The 18584-nt window shown below is 38.8% G+C and overlaps 1 protein-coding gene and 2 long non-coding RNA genes across 6 annotated transcripts; 2 read left to right on the forward strand and 1 right to left on the reverse strand.

Annotated features, from left to right (window-relative positions):
* Nucleotides 1-574: 574 nt before the first annotated feature.
* Nucleotides 575-1692, forward strand: LOC122458789. Its single transcript, XR_006279057.1, has 2 exons — nt 575-1324; nt 1356-1692. It is a non-coding gene; the product is annotated as an uncharacterized LOC122458789 (long non-coding RNA).
* Nucleotides 1022-17429, reverse strand: LOC119850507 (serpin B10-like). 4 transcript variants are annotated; one of them, XM_038388603.2, is made up of 8 exons: nt 16651-16843; nt 15590-15766; nt 13995-14081; nt 12477-12614; nt 11179-11296; nt 10239-10381; nt 5265-5432; nt 1022-3782 (listed from the first exon to the last, which is right to left on the reverse strand). In XM_038388603.2, exons 2-8 carry the CDS (start codon nt 15755-15757, stop codon nt 3378-3380), a joined length of 1227 nt encoding a protein of 408 aa, XP_038244531.1. In that variant the 5' UTR covers nt 15758-15766; nt 16651-16843; the 3' UTR covers nt 1022-3377. The 4 variants fall into 4 exon arrangements, with proteins under 4 accessions (XP_038244531.1, XP_043364339.1, XP_038244532.1 ...); XM_043508404.1 differs by having other exon boundaries at nt 14037-14081; nt 16651-16800; XM_038388604.2 differs by having other exon boundaries at nt 16646-16737.
* On the forward strand, nt 3782-6020 carry LOC122458788. Its single transcript, XR_006279056.1, has 2 exons — nt 3782-4307; nt 5639-6020. It is a non-coding gene; the product is annotated as an uncharacterized LOC122458788 (long non-coding RNA).
* Nucleotides 17430-18584: the final 1155 nt, after the last annotated feature.

An 18584-nucleotide genomic window follows, 5' to 3' on the forward strand; every position in this document is an offset into this window, starting at 1 on the left:
CTTAGAGACTAACAAATTTATTAGAGCATAAGCTTTCGTGAGCTACAGCTCACTTCATCGGATGCATCGGATGAAGTGAGCTGTAGCTCACGAAAGCTTATGCTCTAATAAATTTGTTAGTCTCTAAGGTGCCACAAGTACTCCTTTTCTTTTTGCGAATACAGACTAACACGGCTGCTACTCTGAAACATGGGGAAATAGTTTTACTTTGTGTAATGACTCATCCATTCCCAGTCTCTATTCAAGCCTAAGTTAATTGTATCCAGTTTGCAAATTAATAATTATTTATTACGCCTTAAAACTGAAGGAGAGTGATGCGGGTGGAAAAGAAAATCTATTTTCGTTTGTATGGACTAGGAGCGGAAAGGGGACTGTACTGTCAGGTTTGGCTGCAAATGTATATTGCGTGAACTCTACATAGAGAGGTTTCAGAGTAGCAGCCGTGTTAGTCTGTATTGGCAAAAATTTTCCACCAAATGCATCCGATGAAGTGAGCTGTAGCTCGCGAAAGCTTATGCTCTAATAAATTTGTTAGTCTCTAAGGTGCCACAAGTCCTCCTTTTCTTTTTGTACATAGAGAATATTTTTCACTTGTGAGGGAGGTGCTCAAGTGGTTCATTATGATATTTTATGTGGACGTGTACACTCGTCTAGAAAAGTAAGATTTATTAACTTTTGTTTGGGTATAATCAATTTTACAGTATTTCTTTCAGGCAGCATTAAACCCTGCTGGCTTAAACAGATAGTTCTGGTCAGCATCTGTGACTCTAGTACAGCTGTACTGTGAAAACAGGCTTGTTAAGCAGCTGAACAAATAAAACTCAGGACCAGTGGTGTCACAAGCAGCTGGCACAAAACAAACAATTTTCAGCATTTAATCTGGGCCAAACAGCCCTGCAGTAATAGAATTCAAATTCATTGACTTCAGCGTACATGAATTAGGTTTGTTGTCTGAATCTATATTTATATATATGTATTTGGGTACATACAGAAAAAAGTTTTTAAGTATTTTTCTTTTGTATTAGTGAGCTAGTTATGTTCAGGGAAGCTTGCACATACTGCCTTCTCTGCTGGTTTGAGTTCTGTTAGGGTTAAATTTAATACATGCTGTTCCTGGCAGATTCATAGAAGCAAGTCACTAAGGCCCTGTCTAGACTAGGAAAAGGAGATGCGTTTGGCAAGTGTGTTAGCAAACATTTCAAATAACATGATTTTAAACATCATTGTGCAGCCTAATGCATACAAAGACAATGGTATTTTTAAAAGTCTCAGCTAAGCGTAATCAGTGCTTAATTTGTGCCAGGGTTGAGCCCGGCACCTCTAGGTTTGACAGTTCATCGCTCTGGCATCTTTAGGCTTACTGCAGCGATTACGTATGCAAAAAAAAAAAAAAATTGCATGAGCCCCGGCACCTCTTTCATTACAAATTAAGCACTGGGCATAATCAACCCTAGTTAAATGACTATCATTTTGGAATGATAACAATGAAAACATACAGTGACTATTAAGAATGCTTAGAATATTATAGCTTAACAAAACAATACTGACAACTCCCCCAGCCCCCCAAAAGCCCCCACTGTCCATAATCAGCTAAATCATCAATTTGAATTGTAGAAACATAATCTCATCTTTTTTTTATTGCTCTAAGTGCAAGTCATACACTAGAGTTATGGAGTAAAATATCAGCTAAAAGCACATTAGAATTTGTGTAAATAACAGGAATATCTTTGCTAAACTGCATTCTTGAAATGAAAGCCTATTTTTGTACCTTATTATTGATACAGGTATCTAGGAATGGGTGAAAATTACAACCAGTAATTACATTAACATTACTGTTGTTAGAATGCTGCAGGTGTTAGATCATATGTCGATAAGCATTATAGTCAGATAGGAGGCATGCTGATGAAAGTTTTCATATCAGTTGTCCTCATCAGATCTGTTGGACAATCTAATTTACAAACATTTTCAAAAGATGAGGCACAGGAAGAATTATTAGTATGAGCAACATGACACACCTACATAGCCCTCTAAAAACAGTAAGTTAATAAATTCACTGGCGGGGGAGGCTAGGACAGTTCACTGATTCTGTGCCAACATTGTCAGAGAGCATTGGCAGAATGTTTAGTGCCTCAGCCGAGTCCTTCCTTTGACATCAGTAAAAACTGAATTGGGCCCTTAGGGAGGTAAAGTATGGTCTTAGTAAATATAAATGTTTAGTTTAAAGAGCCTCTAGGGAGCACTGAATTTCACATGCTTTTGCCTTAGATTTTATGAAATTACGATAATTTTCAAAGTGAAAATTTAGACTGAAGATAGTTAACGTTTTTGTACACTTCCAAGTTTATTACATGTCAGACAATAAGATCTCTAACAAACTCATCACGTTCTATGTGATAACATTTCAGTCAGCAAGATCACAGTCCTAATGAAATCAATGGGGGGAAGATTTGGCCTAATGTTGATTTTCCTGTGTTTCTATGAGCAGTGTTGTTACTGATTTAACAAGTCTTTTAGCACTTATGAATGTACAATGTATGTCCAGCAGACTGACTCTTAAATGGTCCAGCATCTGTCATGTAGACAGAATGGCCTAGTTCCAAATAGAATGTTGTGGACAGAATGTGAGGAGGTTAAATTTCTATTTTAACACTCTGAAAGAACAAAAGAAAATATATTTTGGATGGAAAAAACTTCATAAATACAACTCAAGGCACGATACGAAAATACGAAATTCAGAGTTAATGTTGACTATCATTAACTGGCTTTGTGCTTGGGATTTGCAAACAGGACTTACTGTGTTTTCAATTACGCTTTGTATACAGACCTGCAATACCTGTGAATAAGAGAGTTAATTATTAAGCACTTGACTGTAGTAGGGTCTAATGTGTCCATGGGCAACAGTAGCAGAGATTAAGAGCCTCTCACCCACCAAAATCATTCTGCATGTCTGCTTTAGACCTGCCCCCATCTTGTCTGCAGGCATGGGGATAAGGTCATGGCCTGAACGCCAGGTGCATTCTCCTGTCTTGTGAACAAGTGGGTGGGGAGGGACAGAGGCTACAGAGCCATGACTCTGGCCCCCATAACACTAGCCAGGAGAGCAGGCTCAGTGCAGTGAGTAGTATGCTGCATTCTATAATGGACTGCAGTAGCTTACTGTCCCCTAAGTGCAGCAGAGGAGCACAGGAGAAAATGTGCTTCAGTGTGTGTCTGAGGCACAATTACTTCTGAGGCTACTCCTGACAGAGGCAGCTCATGCTCAGAGCTCTAACTAAAAGCGCAAACTAGACCTATGCGTTGAATATCAGGCTTCAATTTGTATTTCCCAGTTTCATGGTGAACACATGATGCTATGTGGTAGTAGAAAGTAACACATTCTAAGGGGAGCAGAATCTGCCAAAGAAGAGGATGCTCTTGGTTTTGTTGTGCCTTATGAAGAAGAGGAAAGGGTGATCTGCCTTAAATCTTACAGCATTTACAGATGCTCTCACTGTTACAACGACTGCACTGGCAGCTGCAGCCTCAGTGCCTTCTTCATTGACCTCAACAAAGGACTTGTGAAAAACTTGCGACAAAAACAGATCCTTTTGCTCAGACATTCCTGTGAAGTCAGCTTGGTCCGGAGTGAAGGCATCTTTCATCCCCATGCTGCTCAAAGTGGACTTGAGGTTATAGGTCTCTTCCAGCTTGATCCTGGGCAGAAACAACTCCACTTCAGTCGTCTTCATCATTTCTGCGCTGGTCCACTTGGATAATTTCTCATAGGTCAATTCCCTCTCTAGCTACAGTGAGTTAAGAAAGAGAGGGAATTAGACAATTAAAGTGCAAAAATGAAATCATGAGTAAGTGAGTAAAGCTCATAAAGGCATGAAACATGCATAGCTGCCCCCTATGGTTATTGCCATTATTATAGGATGTGCTACATGCAAATAGGGTTTGATCCTGCAAGGTGCTAATTGACGTACGCTCCCATTTATCTAAATTGGAGGTGACCTTACATGCAGGATTGGGTCCATAGAGGAGTTCCTTGTTTTTTCTATTTAAATGTACATGGGAATGTTCCCTTATGCACATATAGAGCTCTTGTTAATGTTAATAGAACATATACATGTGCATGCAAGGAAGACTTCTCCCATTGCAACTATATATGATTGGTGTTCACAGGGTCTTGCAGACAAGTAAGAGGACATAATCCTTGTCCTGATGTGTTTGCAAATGGAGCATCAGATTTTTCATATTGTTAAGATCGGTTCCCATTGAGTTGGAGGCACTCAGCATCTGCGGTGAGGAGCTTAGTCCCTTGCGAGGTGGGTTACTAATTAATTATTTCACTAGAAAAAGAGAGCACAGAAAACAGGGAAAAGGACTACAGCTCTTGGAAGAGCATTAACTGCAAGGGGCCAGAGAGTCAGATTGTGGTCCACTTTGTGCTACCCAGGCAACAGAAACGGGACAAAAGAACTGGCTTCAATAACCAGTATGGAATTTTTGTTTAGGAGAATCACCACCTAATGTATAGCAAGTACGACACTTCCCACTCAAGAGTAATGCAGCTATCCCAACAGAATTCTGAAAATCCTGCATATCTCACTAGAGAATCATGTATTCCCTAAATACACGTAAAGAAAAGCAGTACTTGTGGCACTTTAGAGACTAACAAATTTATTAGAGCATAAGCTTTCGTGAGCTACAACTCAGCTCACGAAAGCTTATGCTCTAATAAATTTGTTAATCTCTAAGGTGCCACAAGTACTGCTTTTCTTTTTGCGAATACAGACTAACATGGCTGCTACTCTGAAACCTAAATACACATATAACTTTATGAAATCCACAAAACATGCACATAATGAAACCAATTATCCCCCTGCTACAAACCTCCTACTTCCTTATGGTTTGTTACTCTCTCATTGCATCACATCTGAAACTAGGCTGTAAGCTATTCTGGGACACAGACCTGGTCTGTTTGTTCTGGAAAATTCCTTGCACTCTTTTGGGCTTCATCTAGATAATAATACATCATGCCAATGATACTTCTTAACGTTGTACCTTAGATGGTGTTGTCGTCAGAACTGCTCAGTTTCACTTCCCAGTTCTTATCCTGCTCACAAAAAGGCACTTGTATGCCATACATTTGTCTATAGCTGTATGCATTAATGTACAGGATGTTGCTAAACTTATGCTGAGCATTATCCCGTAGCTGTCTCACACTGAAGAAACATTGAATTCCACTTTCGTCGACCAGAAATATGGTATAATGATTTTACCTGTTCCAGACCAGTAGATTTATCCTCAATATCATCTGGTAATAGGATGAGCATGCTGAGGTCATTATTGACATATGGAAGCTCAACAATTTTGACCTTCATTGTTTCCAAGTAGCATATTGGAAATGTATCTTTCAGAAACATCATCTGCACGGGTTTAGTCTTGGTCTGTGAAATTATATATCTCCATAAGAAAATAAATATTACTTCTTCTTTCTTTGAAACATACGGGTTAGCAGTAAATATTTATGACTTGCTTTAGATGATGTAAGAATGAAAGTTTGAATACAGTTTTATGAACCAAAGTTGATTGCATGGTTTAACAGGGCTCCTTTCATGAGAAAATATTAATTGTCCTGTTGTTTCTCTCAAAGCACTGTTTTCTGTGACCTGGACTCATCTTCTACTCTTCCCCAGTACATTTGTAATAACTCACAGAAGATGGGACAAAGGAACCGGAAAATTCTGCAAAGATCACCTCAATGAGTTTCCTGACAATTGTTCCTATTACAGGGAAGACTTTTGAGGAGACAGAGCAGGGGGAGACTCACAGCTCCCAACACTGAAAATTCTGGGGAACTTCTAAGTACAAGGAGAAATGTCACTGCATGCAGGGGCTGCTTTGGTCTCTTCTCCACCTTGGCAGAACAGAATAATGTTGCCTTTGGCTGACTCTCTGGTGGCTTAGTAGTAGCAGCTGTAGAGTGGATTCTACAGATATTAATTTGGATAATGGATAATAAATACAAAAACTCAGTGTTTGTAAAGTTTCATGGATTCAGGAAGATCACTTAGTTTCAGTTATGGAGCAGTGCTGTGCAAATGGTGTGTGTGCTATATTTAGCTGCATGAGAAAGTTAGTAATTTTGGTTTGCAGGAGTTTCATGAAGTCCTTTACAATTTCACTTCCTATGTGTTTGCAACTCCTGAGTTTCAGTTTGAGTTTCAGGTGTGAAGGAACCCAGAATCTTACTGTGAAAGCCAGACAGGACTGTCAGGTTTTTCCTGACATTTTGCTTGGTTCCCACACAAACTTTTAAATCCCTCCATGATGGTTGAAATTAAGCCCACATTTGTTTAAAACTGTATCATTGAAATATCCAGATCTGTAGACTTCACCCATCACTATAGTATTTGAGGACCAGTTTTTAAAGTATTGAGGTGTTGCTCCACTCAGCGTTTCAATGCCTAACTTACTTAGAAGCCTGAATCTCATTTTCAGAAGCGACTTAGGGAACTGTTTGAGAACATTTTTCTATATACTGAAAAGCCACAACCCTACAGTCAAATAATATGGGTGCGTTTGTTAGAAAACTAGTTTGACTTAGTGTAAAAGTGATCTCTATCATGCATTCCTACAACTACAATACCCACCTGCTCAAGTGAAGAAACAGATTGACAGAGCCAGAAGAGTACCCAGAAGTCACCTACTACAGGACAGGCCCAACAAAGAAAATAACAGAACGCCACTAGCCATCACCTTCAGCCCTCAACTAAAACCTCTCCAACGCATCATCAAGGATCTACAACCTATCCTGAAGGACGACCCATCACTCTCACAGATCTTGGGAGACAGGCCAGTCCTTGCTTACAGACAGCCCCCCAATCTGAAGCAAATACTCTCCAGCAACCACACACCACACAACAGAACCACTAACCCAGGAACCTATCCTTGCAACAAAGCCCGTTGCCAACTCTGTCCATATATCTATTCATGGGATACCATCATAGGGCCTAATCACATCAGCCACACTATCAGAGGCTCGTTCACCTGCGCATCTACCAATGTGATATATGCCATCATGTGCCAGCAATGCCCCTCTGCCATGTACATTGGCCAAACTGGACAGTCTCTACGTAAAAGAATGAATGGACACAAATCAGACGTCAAGAATTATAACATTCAAAAACCAGTTGGAGAACACTTCAATCTCTCTGGTCACTCGATCACAGACCTAAGAGTGGCTATCCTTCAACAAAAATGCTTCAAAAACAGACTCCAACGAGAGACTGCTGAATTGGAATTAATTTGCAAACTGGATACAATTAACTTAGGCTTGAATAGAGACTGGGAATGGATGAGTCATTACACAAAGTAAAACTATTTCCCCATGGTATTTCTCCCCCCCACCCCACCCCCCACTGTTCCTCTGATATTCTTGTTAACTGCTGGAATTAGCCTACCTTGCTTGTCACCATGAAAGGTTTTCCTCCTTCCCCCCCCCCCTGCTGCTGCTGATGGCTTATCTTAAGTGATCACTCTCCTTACAGTAAAAAGAAAAGGAGTACTTGTGGCACCTTAAAGACTAACAAATTTATTAGAGCATAAGCTTTCGTGAGCTACAGCTCACTTCATCGGATGCTGTAGCTCACGAAAGCTTATGCTCTAATAAATTTGTTAGTCTTTAAGGTGCCACAAGTACTCCTTTTCTTTTTGCAAATACAGACTAACACGGCTGCTACTCTGAAACCTCTCCTTACAGTGTGTATGATAAACCCATTGTTTCATGTTCTCTGTGTGTATGTATATAAATCTCTCCTCTGTTTTTTCCACCAAATGCATCCGATGAAGTGAGCTGTAGCTCACGAAAGCTTATGCTCTAATAAATTTGTTAGTCTCTAAGGTGCCACAAGTACTCCTTTTCTTTTTGTAAAAGTGAAAGCACCTATCTATATATAAACAAGAGAAAGTTGGGACAATGAATATATATTAGAAGCTATAGAGTGTAGAAAATTGATAAAGGAAGGCAAAGGGCACAAAGAAAACTATGACCATCAGAGTTAAAGACAATAAAAAAGGAGTTTAAGTATATTAAGAAAAAAAAGGAATTCTTGCAATGGTATTTACCCTTTACTATATGGACATGGTAGAATTGTCAGTAGTAATGCGGAAAAGACAGAAGTGTTAAATACTTCTGTTTTGTATTTGGGAAAAAAACATGATATATTCATATCATATGATGAAATACTTTCTACTCCAACAGTAACTAAGGACAATGTTAAACAGCAGCCACTAAAGTTAGACATTTATAAATCAGGGGGTCCATAGAACTTGCACCCAAAAGTTTTAAAAGAGCTGTCTGGGAAGATTGTGGACCATTAATGTTGATTTTTAATAAATTTTGGAACTTGGGGGAAGTTCCAGAGGTCTGGAAGAAAGTAAATGTTGTGCTGATATTAAAAAAGAGTAAATAGGATGACCCTGGGTAACTATAGGCTTGTCAGCTTGCCCTCAGTACTGGGCGAAGTAACGGAAGGGCTGATACTGGATTTGTTTAAGAAAGAAGCAAATGAGGGAAATACAACTAATGCCAATCAACATGGGTTTGTTGGAAATAGATCCTGTCAAACTAACTTACTGTCTTTTTTGATGAGATTACAAGTGTGGTGGATAAAATAATGGAGTGGATACAATAGATTTCTGTACACTTTTAAGTAATACTGCATGACATCTTGATTAATAAACTAGAACAATATAAAATCAACATGGCCCTCATTAAATGGATTAAAACTCTTTATATGATAGGTCTCAAAATGGAAGTATAAACTGAATCATCAATGAGCAGTTGTGTTTCTAGAGGGGTCCCATAGGGATCAGTTCTTGCTCTATGGTATTAAACATTTATATCAATGACTGGGAAAAAAACATAAATAATTTCTGATGAAGTTAGGAGATGACACAAAGATTGGGGGAATGGTATATAACAAAGAGGATAGGTTATTGATACAGACCTATCTGGATTGCTTGGTAAACTGGGCACAGACAAACAATATGCATTTTAATCTGGCCAAATGCAAGGTCATACATCTGAGAACAAAGAACGTAGGCCATACTTGCAGGATAGGACCTTATGGTGAAAAAGAATTTAGGGATCATGGTGGATCATGAGCTCCCAGTGTGATGCTGTGGCCAAAAGGGCTCCAGTGATACTTGGATGTATCAACAGAAGACTATTAAGCAGTAATATAGAGGTTATATTATCTCTTTATTTGGTGCTGCTGCAACCCACTACTGGAATTGCGTGTGTAGTCCTGGTGTCCACACTTCAAGAAGATGTTGACAAATTAGAGAGGGTTCAGAAAAGAGCCACAAGAATCATTAAAAGATTGGAAACCATGCCTTATAGTGAAAGACCTTAGGAGTTTAGTCTATTTACTTATCATAGAGAACTTTAAGGGTGACTTGACCATAGATTATAGGCACCTACATGGGGAACTGATAATATAGGGCTCTTCAACCTAGCAAATAAAGGTATAACAAGAACCAATGGCTGGAAGTTGAAGCTAGACAAATTCAGACTAGAAATAAACACAAATATTTAATAGCGGGAGTAATTAACCATGGGAACAACTTGCCAGGGTTGTGTTGGATTCTCCATCACTGGAAATTTAAAAAACAAGATTGGCTATTTTTCTAAAAGATATGCAGTAGTTCAAGTACAGTTATTGGACTTGCAGCAGGAATTTAGTACAGAGAAGTCCTGTGGCCTGTGTTAGGCAAGAGGGCAGATTAGACTATCACAACGGTGCTTTGTAGCCTTAATCTAAGTCCCACTGACTTTAAATGAGTGTTAGGCTCCTAAGTCAATTTGAAAATGGGATTTAGGCTCATAAGTCCTTTAGGTGCTTTTGAAAAGGTTACCATAGTCTATAGAGCTGTGCAGCTGTCACATTAATGTGCAGTCAGGATATTCACTAATGTTTCTATGTTATATGGGTCCTAGGTTCATATAATGTTATATGAACCTAGGACCCAACAGTCTCCTCTTGAAGCTAAAACCCATTTTTCAAACCTTTTCTTAAACAATGCAGTAGATGTACTAACTAAATATTAAAATTGTCACAGCTATTTATTTAAGGCCATGCTTTGAGCTACCATTAGTTTTACGTTGGAATATGAACTGGGGGTGAAAGATTATCATGCTATATGGAGATTTCTTACTGCTCAACAGCATTAGCATTGGTGCAACATACCTTGCTCAATCTGAAAGGATTCTCAGACGTGTTTTCATTCAGAAATCTCTTTTCCCACTTTCCTTTGAAGTAAATGGCATTAACCAGGACCAGTTTGGTGTTGGGATCAACAGCACCTCTAGGCAACAGATTATGGATTTTCCCTTTCAGAAGGAGAAGAATGGTATTTTTATTCCAGTGTAGTACAGCAAGTAGCTATTTCTAATCTTGCTTTCTCTTTGGTTATCCATTGAGAATGTATGTGCCTCAGAACCTCTGATCCCTGAGTGAGTTTCCAAACTTAATTAATTTGGCCTTTAAACCCATTTCTAAAACCGATCTTTGTTATTGTGGCACAAGGTGACATGGAAAGAAATTAAAATAATGCAGCATCTTAAAAATATAAAGCCTAAATCTCCACTGCTTTGCCCCTTGTAGAGTCATTTATACTCGTTGATAGTGGGTGTAAAACTCTGCCAAATCAGAATGGTAGCATTTTATACCCATTGCATCCTCCATTTGCACAGGAGTAAATAAAACAAGGGGCTAGGCTGTGAAGAATCAGGCTCATGGAATAGGGAGTCCATGGTCATAAATCCTGCTCCTGTAGTTCCAGCAGTCATGGTGGCCCATGAGACCAGAGGCCCTGCAGGAGCTATTGATTTTTTTTTTTTAGAGGAAATCAGGTTCTATAGGCTGCTCCCTTCTTTCTTTCGGGATTTTATCCAAAACTCATTGAAGCCAATGGGAGTCTTTCCATTGAATTAAAAAAATTCTGGATCAGGCACTAGAAGCTGTTCAGCTGTTCATTTGTCCACCTCTCTCTCTTCAATTTCCACATTAGCTCCACTAGTACCTGACTACAGGAAGAACACATGTAGAAATGCAGCCACCTACCCAAAAGGAATCAGCAACTATAGTGGGAGAAGAGCAAAGCTGTGATTGTTTGTCCTTAGCTTACCCTCAGTTTGGCTTTCAACCCAGGAATTGATTTCTTTTCTGGCTTGTTCTGCAGCTTTTTCAAAGTTAACCGTTTGTGGCTCTGCATTATAATATTTTTTAACGAATTCTACGTATCCCTGAAAGGTAGGAGAGATAATTTGCTATTAAAATACATTCAAATTGGCATCACGTAAAAAAATTCAGATTGCTGTACAACATAACTACTACAATACTAAAGAGTGTAATTCAAATGAAGCTAGATAAAATTTAAAAGTAAGATCTATGGTACCGTATATTTGATAATTAGAACTGATTGAATCTCTATTTCAATTCCATGGGAAATTTCCTTTCATCCCAAATCAGAACCAAAAGTTACAATTTTGAAATTTCCTGTGAAATGATAATTCTGAAAACATTCTTTTAGAAAATATCAAAATGATTTAATGATAAGAGTAAGTGGAATATTGTGTGTCTAGTTCTGGAGCCCACAATTCAAGAAGGATGTTGATAAACTGGAGAGGGTTCAGAGAAGAGTCATAAAAAGGGTTAAAGGATTAGAAAATGTAGTGGTAGACCCAAGGAGTTCAATCTACTTAGTTTAACAAAGAGAAGGTTAAGAGATGACTTGATTACATTCTATAAATACTTACATAGGGAATAAATATATAACAGTGAGCTCCTCAGACTAGCAGAGAAAGATATAACACAATCCAATGGCTGAAAGTTGAAGCTAGACAGATTCAGATTTGAAATAAGATGTACATTTTTAACAGTGAGAGTAATTAACCATTGGAACAATTTGCCAAGGCTTATGGTGGATTCTCCATCCCTGACAATTTTAAAATCAGGACTGGATGTTTTTCTAAAAGATCTGATCTAGGAATTATTTTGGGGATGTTCTATGGAAGTCGGACTAGATGATGACTGTGTTCCCTTCTGGCCTTAGAATGCATGAACATTTTCCATTTTAATATGGTTGAAGTGCTTTATTGTTTCAACTATATATAATATGAATTATAAATAATAATATAAATGTATATTATCTAATATAAAAGTTAAACTGATAATGTCAAAACAAAGCATTTTGACTTTATCGAAATTAAGAGTTTTGATAATTTTTCATCAGAAATGTAGACAAAATCTATATGTTCCCACAAAACATTTCAGTTTTATCATATCAGCATTTCCCTTTGGCAAATTGTTCCTTTGAAAAATTTTCAATCCGCTCTATTAATAATCTTAGATTTGGATCAGTATTGAGTGTCATAAATATCTTTCAAAACTTTCTCTTCAGCTTAATAAAAATATTCAACTTACACTAAGGAATTGGAAAGTCTGTTCCTCATACAGTCTGTTAGCAGTTTTAAGCAAGTAAGAAGTTTGGGGTTTGTTGATTAAAGAAATTAATTCCTGGAACTCAGAATGAATGTCTTCACTTTTGCAGTCCTCGGGTTCCTTTAAAAGGGACACAATGAACTCGGAAATCACATTTCTTTATTAAAATGTTGTAACTCCTAAGATTACTACAGTTGACAGAATTTACTGGGGGAGAGGGATTACTCTATTTTTTCTGTTTATTGACTCTGTGTATTTGACTGAATTGTCTATAATCAGATTAATTGTTTCCACTGGACAGTGAGCAGATCAGTTTCTCCCTTGCTGTAAGACCTTTACAAACATCATCAGGTGAGTACTTAAAGCCGCAGTTTAGGTGGGACTCAAAATTTGAGCTCTACTCCTGCACCGTAAAGACTGTGATATTCAACACAGGGTCACCCAGCTCTGGTGGAGATCACATCTCTGATGGAGCACACCTGTGGTGGAGATGAGGCATAGCTTTCCCTCAGCACTAGAAGCAGCAACGGAGTGCCATTACTGAGGGATTATTAAAGGGGAGCAAGTTAGGGAATTTAGAAGGTGAGAGATAGAGGCCTCTGTTTCTCTTAAAAAGCAGAAGACTTTGTCTAACAAACCATCCTTAGTTCAGCAGCCAGGGATTCCCTGCTGACGAATTACAGCTGGTTCACCGGCAGAAAATGCTGGCACAGAGGCTTTTGAGACATCTTCAGGAAGAACATTCACCCCTATCCCTGACCCACTCCCAAAATGATGAGAGGAAAGGGGCTTGTCCTTAGGGCTGTCTGAGGAGCAGAACACCTCAGGCAGCTCCCCACTCTGGTCTAATGAACCAAGGCAGATCAATCTGAATGCATCTGCTGGGGAAATAGGGGTATCGTCTCCCCTGCCCCATCTCTCCAGCACTACATGCACCTGGCCATTCTCCTACCTTTCCACAAGCACTTTCCAAATCTTCCCTATACTCAATATATTGTCGCATACCCCTCTCCCGCCTTAACTTCCACATCATGCTTTCCCTCTTTATAGCAACACATCATACCCTTTACAACTGCACATATTCCTGTAGGATATGTCTGTAGCTATCCAGTCTCTGAGGTCAGAGTTCAGGTTTTGCATTGCAATGTGGGTTAGAGGAATTGTGTGTTTGTGTTGTCCATCTGTACATGTGTGAGGTGGAAGGGAGTTCCCTGGAGAGGTGCAGACTCACTGGTGTGTTGAGTTGCTGTTCAGGAGTGTGAATCAAAGTGTCTTTCCTGCCTTTGAAGGTTTGAGTGTGTGTGTTTTGCACTTAAGCAACCTTAATTGGTTATTAACTACAATTTGGGGGGGGGAGTCAATATAGATGTAGGCTGAAAACAAACAACCCATAGCATGATTCAAACTAGTAATCTTGATTAAAGAGATTAATTCCTGGAACTTTCCTATTCCCAAAGAACAGCAGATTTGTTTCTCTGACATTTTTGTTCTAAAGAATACCGTCTTTCTTTTCTTTGGCCTTCCACGAGAAGTTCTTGTCACCTGCAAACAGCCTCTGGTTCCTGTAGTTTTCTTAAAATGAAGCACCTGCAAGCAGAGTTTGTAAAGATAGTAAATATATTTGAAGACAGCTGTCTAAGACAAATGTACACACAAATTGATTTCTAGTGACCTAATTGTCAAAACCTCAAATTTATTATAATTAGTCAGCAAAGATAATTGCTACTTAGCCTGCTAAGGACACTATATCTATGATTTTCAATGACGATTTGAATGTAACTGAGACCCAGGTCATAACCACACAGCCATATTGCTGGCTTAATAACAGATCATTATTATGAATCAGGTGGAAATTAACCTAGACATATGGTGAGACCATGTGAAATTCATGATGGCTTCAGCCATTTATTATTAAACTCTGTTTATTATTGGGCATCCTTGATGTGCTAGATGCTGTACAATATATAAAGGCTCAGTGCTGCCCCAAGGGTTTACAACCTATATTAAAAAGACAAATGCAGTTTAGTTGCATAATGCACGGAATGACCATATGAAGGTGTAGTCACAGAGCCATCAAATGGTAACGATCAGATACATTTATGCTCAAAGCAAAGGTAGCAGTAGCAACAAAACACAATTCAAGGTATGATCACTGCAAATTACAATGGTTATGCAACACTTTTATTAAAAAATACAGTCAAATGTAAATAGACTGAAATAGGACTAAACTGAAAAGGTTTCAGTTGTGAGTGTAAGACAACTGTAATGGAAGAGCTATGGACGAACCAAGCCACATTTTCAGTATTGGCATTTATTTATGTACAGAACGCTGATATTCATATCTTAGAAATATGTTTAAAATAATGTTAAATTGAGTTTTAAGGGAAAGCTAAAATGGAAGATCAAGTTCTAAACTATTGGGTCAGCTCCTATCTGGCAAACCAGCAGCACTACTCTGGGAGGTATGGGAGCAAGTGAGATGCAGGGGCTAGTGAAGGTGTTGAGAAATGATGGGTCCTCAGTGTGAGTAGAGGACTTTTCCCCCTCAGTGGGTTACCTGTTGGATTCAGAGAACCTCAATCTAAAGAGAATTCCGGCAAACTAAGGTAAATAAAGGAGATCTCTGCCTAGGGAAGGTAAGGAGACACCTGGAAAAGTTACTAGGAGCCACTCAACTACCCAGGATCAACCAAGCCCCCTTTCACCTCAGGAAAGCCCCCAAGCCAATAGGACCAGGAGCTGCCACCTGGAACTCCCCTTTACAGGGAGCTGCCCCAGTAGTTTAGAACCTGACCTTCCATTTTAGCTTTCCCTTTGAGCAGAACACTGGATCTGGCCCAGAGTACCTGAACAGTGTGGGGTACAGAGAGTTACCAGCAAGATGTTTTCTCCTGGTAGAATTGGATGGGAAACTCTGAAATTAGTTAAAATTGCAGTGAATTTGTTATTCCCTGTAATCTACCCGGCGTTTCCAGTCACCATTCCTTCAAAGATATTGTGTTTAATACTGTAGTATATCAGGTTCTTGTAGCATGTGTAGGAACCATTTGTCATATCGAGACATATACAGTACATAGTCAAATTTCACAACCTACCTCAGCCATCTGGGTTGCAGTGTTACCTTTTGCACCCACATAAGTCATGGCCAGAGCAGATGAGATACTCCAAGAGGAAAAGAAAATGTTTTTGCCTTTAAAAGATTCATTTAGCTTTTTGAAAAGGCCGAGAGTAAAGCTACCATTTGATGCTGAGAGAGAGTCCATTGCTGAAACCTAAGACAGATATATGAAGACAGAGTGTAACAGTTTGACTTCATTGGACCCAAGATTTTACCTTTGGTCTCCAGGATGCGTTGTTTTCTCTGTATTATAACAAACTAATTTTCCTCAGAAACTGGAAAATCTGACAATGATTCCAAACTTCCTTAGAATATCTGACCTATAGTTTCTGCTGTAAATCAATCCCTAGGTACTTGTATGACACACAAATCATGTCATGCACTCTCTTTACTGTTATATAAAGATTTCAAAATGACTTAGGCACCTAACCTGCCTAAAATGCTTTTGAAAATACCAGTAGGCTCCTCTCTGCATCTTTAGGTACCTAAATACCTTTGATAACCTGGGCCTCAGTCCTTGGCCTCTTTGGTTTCTGTGGCTGTCAACAAGGTGCATTATGGAGTATCCAAACACATAGTAAATCACGGATTCTTTTGTTATGAGAAGACTAAAAAGAGGATGACAGAATAAAAATCTTTTTCTTTCCCCTCAGGGGAACGACAATTTAGTGCTTGACCCATTAATTTGCTGTGTTGTATCATCTCACAGCAAGAACTACCACCTGAATATATTTATCCTTATCTAATCTAAGATTTTAAGGAACACGATTGTCATCTACTCAAGAAAATTCTTCCTTTGATTAATTAACTTGCCCTGGATCAGCATCTTTTCTTAAACTCTGTAAATATATAATACTTGTACTCTGTTTTCTAAGAATTGAAATCTAAATTAAATTTACAATGCAAATGTGCAATCCCTGTTTTAACTGCATGACATTTAATTTATTATAATTTAATCTGCCCTGTCAGGCATGGTTTAAGTAGTTAAGAAGAAGTTTCAAAGAAAGCTAATTTTGTCTATACAAATACTCACATTACCTCAGATTTCTGTGAGAGAGAAGAAATTACTTGTGTCGTTGGCTGGGTTCTGGGTCTGTTAGTTAGGCAATAAACACGTTTAGAAATATAAAACAGTTGTGCTTCCTTCTGACCTACATCCTCCACTCTTTCTGCCCTATGTGTTTCGCCACCTATGTTTACCCCTCCTCCTCACCAGTTTCCAGAACTTTCTGTTGTAAAGCTTGCCCCGATTGTTGACATACCCTATATTAGTTTGGCAATAAATACGTCTAGAAAAAAAATGAGATTGCAGCTCACTCTCCTTCTAGCCTACATTCTCCACTCCTAGTCCCCAATATGTTTCCCCACCTAAACCTACCCTTACTCCTCACCACTTTTCAGAAATTTTTGTTGTAAAGTTTGACCTGATTATTGATCCATTGTATGTATTTTAAACATCAATCTTAGAGATTTAGAAGAGGAATACAATGATCTTATAAGATCTGCTATTTAGGCATAGGATAAGCAAAAATACCACAGAGTGGCCTATAATAAGAATGGCTGGTAATGTTGTCCATTGCGACTCTCTTTTTGGTAATCGTGAGACTTTTGTTTAACATAAGTGCAATTAGTGCTTAACTTACATCAAACACCACAAATGTCTGTCTTTCTGCTAGATGGGTGTTCTGTGTGGCCTGATTCTTCATTGCATTATTCCAGTTTTAATCCAGTTCATCCCTATAGATTTCAACTGAGGCATATCAGTGTAAAACTGGAGAAATGCAGGGAACAGTTAGACCTTGTGACTCCACCATCCTCATTTAAAACCATTAGGAATATAGATACTGCCATGCCACCAAATCAGACTAACCGTCCAACTGGCCTGGTATTTGGCCTCCAGCAGTGACCAATACCAGATGTTTAAGTGGAGGATGTAAGACTCCCAAAATGGGCTTGTCAAAGAATGCATGAAATGCACGCTAAAATATTCCCATGTCAGAAGTTTCTCTCTAATTCAAGGCAGTTGTGGGTGCTGTGTGTACTGAAGGATGGGGGCTAGTATCCCTTTTTAATTTAAAGGCTGGACTAAAGAACATCCCTGGTCCATGCTCAGTGCAGTGGATGCTGAAATGTTGAAACATTTTTTTTTAAACTTCAGAGTCTTGTTTGTTTGTTTCATGCTAAGACCCAGCATGAAAATTAATAGCTCATGTGCAGCCAAGAGTTCCCTCTCTCGGAGATAGTAGAAAAAGAATTCTGAAAGGCACAGGTACACTCTGCCTTGTGTTTTGAAGATCTAAGGCTGTTAGCTGTACGAAGGAGCGCTTTTCTAGAAAGCGTGTCTGTGCAGACATATACCGTAATAGGGACTTCTTTGGGGTTAAATTTTAGCACACAGCTTTATCTTTTTATATTAAAAGGACAGTATTTAGAGGGGATGTGTTTGCGCAGTCATAGTGAGTATAATAAAATAAACCCTTATGTAATATTATTTCATGTTCTTTTCCTATTCAGGAAGCAGAACCATGAAGAAAGGTGTGTGCTACTTCCTAGAAGCGTGGACTTCCAAAGTGCTTGCAGGCTGGTGGGAATATTTTCAATATATCTGGAGGTTCGCTCGTGTACCCAGTTTATTTAATCTCTACCCTGAAATTAAAGAGTTAGGAGCAGTCCCAGAAAAGGGAGGAAGTTATTCAAAAAAGTTTGTGCTTCTAGTATTTTATTCCATGGTCACTGATTGCTGAATTTGAACAAAGAGCTCCAGCACCAAAATGTATGACAATATGGGTTCTGCATAAATATACTACACAGTAGTTACAGATAAATATTTAGGGCCTGATTCTCCATTGCCCTAGTTTACACCAGTGTGACTGCATTGCTTTCAGTGAGATTACTCTGCCACAAAACTAGAAGAAGCCAGTGGAGAATTAGTCCCTAGTACAGGGGTGGGCAAACTTTTTGGCCCAAGAGCT

Source organism: Dermochelys coriacea, chromosome 2 (assembly GCF_009764565.3).
Source record: "Dermochelys coriacea isolate rDerCor1 chromosome 2, rDerCor1.pri.v4, whole genome shotgun sequence".
Classification (NCBI taxonomy): Eukaryota; Metazoa; Chordata; order Testudines; family Dermochelyidae; genus Dermochelys; species Dermochelys coriacea.

Excerpts from the sequence above, each read along its gene's own strand:
- LOC119850507 (XM_038388603.2), bottom strand. The coding sequence starts at position 15,757 with ATGGACTCTCTCTCAGCATCAAATGGTAGCTTTACTCTCGGCCTTTTC. Across the intron at positions 14,082-15,589 it reads CTGCAACCCAGATGGCTGAG|GTGCTTCATTTTAAGAAAAC; the intron begins GTAGGTTGTGAA and ends CTCTGCTTGCAG. Across the intron at positions 5,433-10,238 it reads ATCCTTTCAGATTGAGCAAG|ACCAAGACTAAACCCGTGCA; the intron begins GTATGTTGCACC and ends ATAATTTCACAG.